At 36.5% G+C, this 9,740-nt stretch overlaps 1 protein-coding gene across 1 annotated transcript; it reads left to right on the top strand.

Annotated features, from left to right (window-relative positions):
* The first annotated feature begins 364 nt into the window (after positions 1–364).
* LOC125664866 (potassium voltage-gated channel protein Shaw-like) lies at positions 365–1,931 on the top strand. The gene is made up of 2 exons (XM_056145249.1): positions 365–814; positions 1,047–1,931. Exons 1-2 carry the CDS (start codon positions 365–367, stop codon positions 1,929–1,931), a joined length of 1,335 nt encoding a protein of 444 aa, XP_056001224.1.
* The last annotated feature ends 7,809 nt before the right edge of the window (positions 1,932–9,740 follow it).

Raw genomic sequence — 9,740 nt, 5'->3', positions numbered from 1 at the left:
TTTACTATGAAAATCTAAATACTGTCCATGATGATTAATACATCATTACATGACGTTACATATGAACGTCACGCAAAACACACTGCGTCTCATATAACCCATTCACATTTTATCAAATCTTTACAAATTTATTTCCACATTAACGTAATCCAACAACCTGTCGGCAGTGAATTTTATCCCTATTTGTGCCAATTACTCTTTCTTACACTGTATAAGCATAACAAACTAAGCCGACTCCCATCAGGCGGATATTGATAATCTACCCTGATTTTAAATATCCAAAGCTATAACCAGGTTGTATTACAAAATCATGTAATTGTTTATGACTTTAGGAGTTCCCACGTAAGTGCACAAGACTGGAATCATGGAATCAAATGTGGACAGAGTGAAGTTCAACATCAGAGGCAGGACATTTGAAACTTTGGTGTCCACCATCAAATCCATCTCGGACTCCAAACTAGCGAACCTGACACCGGATCACACGTCATACGATACAGAGAAACAAGAATACTTCTTTGACAGAGATCCCGAACTCTTCAATGTTATATTAAATCTCTTAGTCTCTGGAAAGTTGCATGTTCCGAAACATATATGTGGAGCTTTATTACGAGAGGAGCTGTCTTTTTGGGAGATCAAAAATGGCAATGTTAAGGAATGCTGCTGGAGACAGTATTTCCAACATGAGGACGATATGGCGATTTTGACGGATCTGATCCAGAATGACGACACAAAAGAGTCTACATCAGATGGCGAAACACTTAAGGAGAGAATATGGCACGTGCTAAATCACCCTGGGTCTTCGAAGTTGGCAAAGGTATGTTTGTTACATTAAGACATTACAATTTTTATTACAGAATACAGAAATAATACAGAATTATTTTTTCGTTCACAACTATTCTTTCCCACAAGCTGACATTATATCCTATATTGTTTGTTTGTTTTCCGTTTTACCTTTTTGGATCTTAAAACTCTAAAGCTCTTTTTAAAAAATCAACCATTTTGAATTCATTGTACCATATTCAACACGAATCTTCTTTTCCTTGCAGACTTGGTATTGCTTATATCTGTGTGTTGTGGGTGTAAGTATCCTGATTTTCTGTATTTGGAATATCCAAGACCTACGCACAGACCTGTATGTATCTGAGTTTATCACACATCACTATCCCGACATCCATCTCTCCGGAAATGATAAACTAACGACTCTCATTCTGACGGACCCAGTTCCGGTGTTGTTTGCTCTGGAAACAGGTTGTTTGTTATTCTTCATGACGGAATGGAGTGTGGGACTCATTGTCTGTCCGAAGAAGAAAGACTATCTCACATCGTGGACTCACATTGTCAGCTTTGTTCTTGTATTTACCATGTTGATGAATTTCATCATGGAGTTCTTCAAGTCAATTCTAGCAGAAAACGAAGTGGCTCGCTGGTTGTATTTTTTGTGCAAAGCCATAAGCATGGTTCGACTATTTCTTTTCGTTCGAATTGCGCGTCGTTTTAGTGCTTTGAGAGTCCTTCTTCTTGCAACAAAGCACAGCTTCTTAGAATTATTATTGATGGCCATTACATTTTGTATTGGAATGCTGTTCTTTGCGACATTGATTTACTACGCTGAAATAACTAACAGCGATTCCTTTTCAAGCATATTTATCTCCATGTGGTGGGCTATTATCACCATGACAACCGTCGGATATGGCGACCTATACCCCACATCTATCGCTGGCTATGTGGTAGGGGTTGTGTGTGCCCTATCCGGTCTCTTGTTGCTCGCAATGCTAGTAGCGATTATTATATCTAACTTTTCAGAGTATTATAGTCAAAATAGTTTTCATCAACGTTACCAAAGGCTACGAGAAGAGAATGTTCGTAGGGAAAACGGTGAATTGAATAATATTCATCCCAAACAAGACATGAACGTTGAAATAAATATTTGATGTGATATATAATAAGATGAAAAGTGAAGATAACAAACGGTTACCAATTTCATGATTCTGCTATTTTGATCTAAGCTAATACTTTCAGTGGTCCGTGCGGTTGCGTAGTCACCTCCAATATCTTTGCATTGGAGAGCTATGTGATACCAATTATTGATCATATACTGTCAGAACTACCTCTTTAATTTTTAGATCGCATCAATAATAGTACACTATTATTGGACTAGTGCTTTTGGTATTCATTTATGGTGTTTATGGTCTGAGAGAATCTAACAGTTTATGAGAATGATCTCATTGTAGAAGAGGATGAATGAATTGACGATGGAGCTGAAAGCATTCCGTTTGTCATAATATGGAGTTGATAGTTTACCGTTAACATCTATCTTCACTAAAATATATAGGAACGAAGCAGATGTGGAAGACTCTCTGATGTTTTTATTTCGAGTTTACTTTGATATATTGAATAAACATATGAATGAAAATGATTGTTAATAAATAGAATGTCGTCGATGTATCTAAATGTCGAGTTGAAGGACATAGTTTTTGAAAGGTGGAGATAACGAACTGTGATCGATCTTATAAATCTCATAAGCAATACAAAATAGATAGTTGAGCAAGCACGAACCCCTGGATACGCCAGAGGTGGGATCAGATGCGTAGAAGGAGTAAGCATCCCCTGTCGACCGGTCAGACCCACCGTGAGCCCGATATCTTGATCAGGTAATCGGAGTTATCCGTAGTCAAAATCAGTGTGACAAGAACAGTCTAACAATCGGTATGAAACATGTCAGACAGCATTTGACCCAATGATAGGTTGTAATGGCAAACAAGATCGTTATAACGACCATAAAATTTGAGAAATGCTGACTTTAAACGAAATTGTTGACATCCCTGTACCATCAACTTGTTTGTCAGTAGATTGCCTCAGTTTAAAAACTGATCATACGCAGAACAAGCTCTTGGGTATCGAATCAGTTGAGAGATATAAACACCATATGCAGGTGATAATGGAATAGTGCTACATAAATATGGGAAGTTGACGACGAAGAACCTGAAATCATCTCGTTTTTCATAAAGTTGGGTTGTAAGTTTGCAGTTAATATCTACTTTCAATAAAATAGCTACATATAAGTATGAAGCAGAAGTGGACGACTCTGTGGTGTCTTTTATTTCGAGCTCGCCGGGATATATCAAATTAACATATGAATGAAAGTTATTATTGTTAATAAATAAAACGTCGTCGATATATCTAAATGTCGAATTGAAGGGCACAGCAAGAGATTTTTTCTTCTCGGGTAGAAGTTTCTGAATATGAATATAAAAACAGGTCAGCTAACAAAGGAGCACAATTCGTGCCCATGGGAATTTCAACAGATTGTTTGAAAACCTGATCACCAAAGACCACGAAGATATTGTCAATGAAGAACTGCAGTATATTTTTTATTTCAACTTCTGAATACTTGTGCGTGGAATCGTAATATTAAAAGAGGTCAGCTATCAAATGACCAGTATTTGTGCCCATGGGAATTCCAACAGACTGTTAGTAGACCTGATCATCAAAGACTACGAAGATGTTGTCAATGAGGAACTGCAGCATCTTTTTAATATCAACTTTAAAGTACCTACGCATAGAATCCGTGGTGTTTATCAAGTGATAATTTTAATGACTACTTACAAGATATGAATATTTCCTTTTTCGATTTTTGTTGAAGATGGAACCAACAGTCTACGATTTCAAAAAGTCTAGTCTTCATTCTGGTCAATGGTCGTGTAAAGTGTTGAAAAGTCATGCGTTTTGATGCTGTTGATTAGAGAAAATTTTGTGATTGCAAATTTATTTAGTGTCCACATTTGATTGACACGGCTTCTGGCATATGATACGGGACAATACGTTTGAAGTTTCTCCTTTACAGCTGTTAATATTTACACGAGGAGCAAAGATTGGGGCTTGGTAGAATATTTACTTGATCAGCAATGTATCTTTGTTTGTAAGGGTTTTGTTTAGTAACATAATCGATTTAATGTGAGTGAAGTGGGACTTTTCCCAAAGTACACAAAGACGTAAACGCATTCATGGACATTGTTCATATTTAAAAAAAACCCAAATATACACAACGTAATACTTGATGCACTTTTACCTTAATGACGAGGCAATTCCATCCACATCATATTCGTAATAAAAACTTTCCACTGTTCCATTGAGAAAACGCTACTTGAAGAAACCAAAGATAATTTCAACACCAGAATATAGACTGACTCACAGGTTATTTAAAGCATCGCGAGTTATGGATGATGATGATGATGAAAAAGTGAAGACAACGAAAAGCGATCAATCTCCTAACTTCTATAAGGAATACAAAAGGAAGAGTTGGACAAACACGGACATCTCTATATTAAATTTAATATTTGGGAACTAATGTAGTCGTAATGGATACGGATAAATACGTTGACCAAGTAGAGAATGAAATGCTTAACAGCGCACCTTACAGTGAAGTAGTGTGCGACAAAAGCAAACAAATTACTAACAAAAGAAAACAATAGTTAATGAAATGTATTGTTAAAAAGGATCCATTTCGTCTTAATTAAGACATTATCTACTATCAACCGAAGTAACATCAGGAAAGCTCCAAGCTAACCCCAAAATACACAAAAATAACAATCCACTTAGGACTATTATAATAGCAAATGGCCGACAACACCCAACGGAAAAGATAGCCGAGTACGTTGAGTCGCAACTTGAGAATGCGAATAGATCCCCTCGTACTTATGTCCAGGATACTACAGATTTTTTAAATATTCAATTGTAAACCAACCATTACCAGATTCCTCTATTTTATTCTACTTTATCCCAGTATACCCAGGAAAGAAGCTCGCGATATCATTAAAATAGCATTACGAGAACGTCGTGAAAAAGAAGTAGACACGGAAAGTATGTTAAAAATGTTGGATGCTGCTCTTGACAATAATAGTTTTAGTTTCAATAACAAACACTACATGTAGACTGAAGGGACCGCGATTGGATTAAAACTTGGGCGAAACTACGTTTGTCTTTACATGGGGGGAGGGGGGATTCTTTTCGAAAAATCAAAACAACTACCATTATTTTATGTACGTTATATTGATGATATTTTGACATCCTGACGGGTACAGAAGAAGAACTTAAGCAATTTCATAAAACCGCGAATGAAATACATCCAAAAACTCAGCTTCACGTACGTCAATCAAACACCAAAATTTCCTTGATGTAACAATCTCAATAACAGACGGAATCCTTTGTATTGACTTATACAGCAAACCCACCGATAAACATATATACCTTGATAAAACTTCTAACCACCCCGAATCTACAAAAGATCTATTCCTTTTGGACTTGGGCTCCGTGCGCGTAGAATTTGTTCCACAGAAGAAAAATATCAAATTCAACGAAAGGAAACAAAGACAATTTAAGAAAACGATGTACAAAAAGAACTTAAGAAAGTAGATAAACTCCACCAATCAAATCTCCTAAACTACAGAAAAAAGGCGAAGCAGGGTAATCGTGTTCCCTTTGTGGCAAACTATTCTAAAGGAATTCCCAATATTCATAGGATTTTAAAAAACTCTTGAAAATTCTGACCGCCTCAAAAAAGTTTTGAGATATTCCCATAGTGGTTTTAGAAGAGACAAAAATTTTAAAAGACATTCTGGTACATGAGAAACACAATAAGCTATATTTTAGAAATAATTGAATTGGTCATTTATTAGACGAGAAACTGATGATACAGGTTATCATAGTATTGACCATTATTATATAATAGGAATTGAAAAAACTTTACAAAGATGATATGACATTTATCGTTGCTTTAGCAAACACTTATGGGGGAAAAATTGAATACTTGATGAACATTATTGTCTTTAATAATTTTAAAATGTCTTGTATGCAAAGAACGTGTTAAAATAACTGATTTTAACAAATTAAATGTATAATGTATTTACGAGTAACTACTGACTGTAATATTTCTTGTTTGTATTCGCTTAGGCAAGAAGTTAACTGCTTTGTGAACAAATATTTCTTAAACTTTACTACATTAGTTCCCAAATATTTAATTGTACGTGTAGTTAGATTTTAAGATGTGTCCACGAGGCCGGTGAATATTGTTCATTTTATTGTTAGACTCTTATGACTCAGATAGTGAAACTCCAGAAAATCAAGGGATGTTAAAGGGAAAGGCAACCCTAACCACATAGTTGCTTTTATGACTAAAGTATTACTTACTCATATTGTAATTGACGGTCTTTAGCAACAACAATCCTTGCTTAACGATTAAATCAATATTAATCTATCATATATTTTAAATTACCCGCCGCTAAGAGAGTGGCCATTGAAGTTCAATTTATGACGTCACATCGTCGTTTCCGGTTTATTTCATCAGCAGCACAGTAAACATGAAAAGCCACGAACAGTTAAGTTTGGAGCCGTATAGATTTGAGCCCGTTCTTTTGCAAGAAGAAATTGAGAAAAGAAGACGTTCATTCGAATTTCAGACCAAGCAGACGGTACACCTTTCTTCATACAAATGTATCGAACCTCATTACGCAAATGATTGGTTCACAGTTTAAATACTCTTTGCTTTTCAGATGACTCAGTTGGGTCAGGAATTTCGCAAAACTTTTTTTTTTTTTTTTTACATCTCCCCTTTGCATTTGTGCAATTAACAGCTTAACTTGAACGGAACAAGTTTAACCTATTCATTCGTAGAATCTACCACATGCACATCTTTGATGATCTTAGAACCTCATCAAAACCGGAACAGACAATGTAACGTCAAAATTATTTATTTTGTGGTCTTGAATACAAAAGAGTTCCACATCATGGCAGCCTATAAAGCTGGCGGGAATTTCAATTTTTATCGTTTTCAAATTATTACTGAATCTTATCTAAGCCTTATATCAACAGAATAGTGCGACAATTTTATCATACCGCATTACGGAATATTCAGTCATCCAGTGTGACAGTGACGGTTAGAGAAGATCTGATTTTAATTAGATTGGGGAAAACCGCTTTCCGCTAGTGACGAATAAGTCGTCAGGCAATGATAACGCTGATAGAAACCATTACTACCCGCTGTCTACACTACAGAAGTGGAGACTACTGGCGCTATCCAACAACTGTATCCTACAATCCGTGCAAGTTCCGGATACTACTTGTCCTATCAAACAACCGTATCCTACAATCCGTGCAAGTTCCGGATACTACTGGCACTATCCAACAACTGTATCCTACAATCCGTGCAAGTTCCGGATACTATTGGCGCTATCCAATAACTGTATTATATAATCCGAGCAAGTTCCGGATACTACTGGCACTATCCAACAACTGTATCCTACAATCCGAGCAAGTTCAACTGTATCCTACAATCTGAGCAGGCTTAACCGGGAAACGGACCGTGTGATCAATTTTGACATTCTTTGTTCCATGATCTCCTTTGCGCGTAGAGCCGAGTATCTTGAATATTGAACATCCATCAAAATTTTGCAGTGTACATGAAAGGTGAAGATAACGAACAGTGATCAATCTCATAACTTCTATAAGCAATACCAAATAAATAGTTGGGCAAACACGAACCCCTGGACACCCAGAGGTGGGATCATGTGCCTAGGAGGAGTAACCATTCCTTGTCGACCGGTCACACCCGCCGTGAGCCTTATATCCGAATCAGGTAAACAGAGTTATCCGTAGTCAAAATCAGTGTGTCAAGAACGGCCTAACAATCGGTATGAAACATGTCAGACAGATATATACATGTATGTATTCCTACAACTGCATCTCGATGATTTATTCAATGTGAGTATAAATTAATCTAATTCATTTCTAGGAGAAAGGGGGAGATTAACACTATTGACGTTACCGTTGTTAAGATACGGGTAATTTAAAACAGCATTGAATTGTCAATGTTTGGAACGACCTGTCCCTTCTTTAGGACGATAGAATATTTACATAGATATAAAACTATGATTATGTTGTCCTGAAGAAGGGTCAACTTAATGGATTCTTAAATTACCCGATCTTATGATTAATTAAAGGACATTTGTGTGGTAACGTCTTGTTACATGTATTATATACCTTATTATCGATTAATGTCTGAAGAACATAGTTAAGGGAATCTTATTGTACAAATCAAATGTAAAATTAATGTTGACATCTGTGTATAATGATATTTATATCTACTAATTAGATTATTTGTGACACCTCGTGGTCAATAGTGTAACATTATCTTTGCGAAATGGAAACAGTTTACTAAAATGGACATTACATAACGAACAATACAACATTATTTAGAGTGTGTTTTCCTTGACGACCAGTTGTTGATAGTAATAGACATTTTGTATCTATGGCCCGGATATATTCTGCGACACTAGATAGTGACGGACAGTATCTATGGCCCGGGGAGATATTCTGTGACACTAGATAGTGACGGACAGTATCTATGGCCCGGGTAGATATTCTGTGACACTAGATAGTGACGGAAAGTATCTATGACCCGGGTAGATATTCTGTGACACTTTTTGATAGTGTCAGACAGTATCAATGGCCCGGGGGTATGGCTCGAGTATGAAGATGAATGAAGATCGCTTCTCACCGCTGCGATCCCCGTGATCGACAGTGGTTGTATATGAGAGGTATGGTGGTGCCCGCTCGAACACGTGGGTTTCCTCCGGGTACTCCCATTCCTCCCACCTATATGATTTCCTAGCGCAAACATCCGTGCATCAAAGGACCCCATTGGAAATAAGCTTTGAAGCTTTCATGGTTCATCTTTGGTATATATGACTGTATGTCTGTATTATATTTATGTAAAGAAACATTTTGCCATAAGAAATCAATATACCAAATATGAAAGCTCCACCTTAAATTGTTCAGGAGATATTGAATACGTCATTCATTAAACTTTGGTCAAATTTCAAGGTCACAAGGTAAAACACATTGATATTTCAAGGTCTTGCCATTTAGAATCTATATGCAAGATTACCGTATAAGTTTTACATTATGACCCCTGGGTCGAGGCCTCTGCTGGTGGACTGTTAGTCCCCAAGGGTCTCTACAGCCCAGTAGCTAAGTACTTCGTTACTAACTTGAAAATACGGATGTATATTTAATTGCTGTTATAAAATTTAGAAATTCATTTCAAAATTAAGGATTATCTCCCTCACGCATAGCTCTTATCCTTAGACGAATTTGACTCCCCTTTTTTGGAACACTGTTTTTTCCCCTATAATAGCTCTAAAACTTCATTGTTATATCGGATTTCAAACATTTCGGTTGAGCATCACAAAAGACATTATTTGTCGAAATGCGCATCTGGTGCATCAAAATTGGTACCGTATAAGTTCTACATGTAAAGTCCATCATTAAATGTTATGAGAAATAGATTACGATGTTCAAAACGTAAGTCAGACTCAAAGGCTACAAGATTAAAGATCAGGGACAAAATAAAAGGCCTTGCCATAAGATATGATCTATATACACGGAACTGTTGTAGGTGACAGGAAGACTTTTAAAAGATACATCAGCGAACCACAAATTAAACAAACTTGAATCTGCACTAATTAGGGATACTATTTTAAACATTAATCATGGTTCCCTTGTTCTTGAAAAGAATATTTCAAAATGTTTCCTTTAAGTTATATCTGCACGTGAAATTTTGATCCCTTATTGTGGCCTTACTCTACCTCCCGGGAACAATGATTTGAACAAACCTTAATCTGAGCTGCGTTCAAGATCGTAGCGGCTAGCCTAGCTGCTAGGCTAGATAAGCGCACTGTATGAAT

The sequence above is a fragment of the Ostrea edulis genome, chromosome 1 (genome assembly GCF_947568905.1).
Source record: "Ostrea edulis chromosome 1, xbOstEdul1.1, whole genome shotgun sequence".
Lineage (NCBI taxonomy): Eukaryota > Metazoa > Mollusca > Bivalvia > Ostreida > Ostreidae > Ostrea > Ostrea edulis.
The sequence above is the reverse complement of the archived record's forward strand: the minus strand, read 5'-3'. Positions and strand labels throughout refer to the sequence as shown.

What these genes read in the sequence shown, in the direction of transcription:
- LOC125664866 (XM_056145249.1), top strand. Translation starts at nt 365, where the DNA reads ATGGAATCAAATGTGGACAGAGTGAAGTTCAACATCAGAGGCAGGACA. An exon ending in GGTCTTCGAAGTTGGCAAAG is followed by an intron (nt 815 to 1,046) that starts GTATGTTTGTTA and finishes TTTTCCTTGCAG; the next exon opens with ACTTGGTATTGCTTATATCT.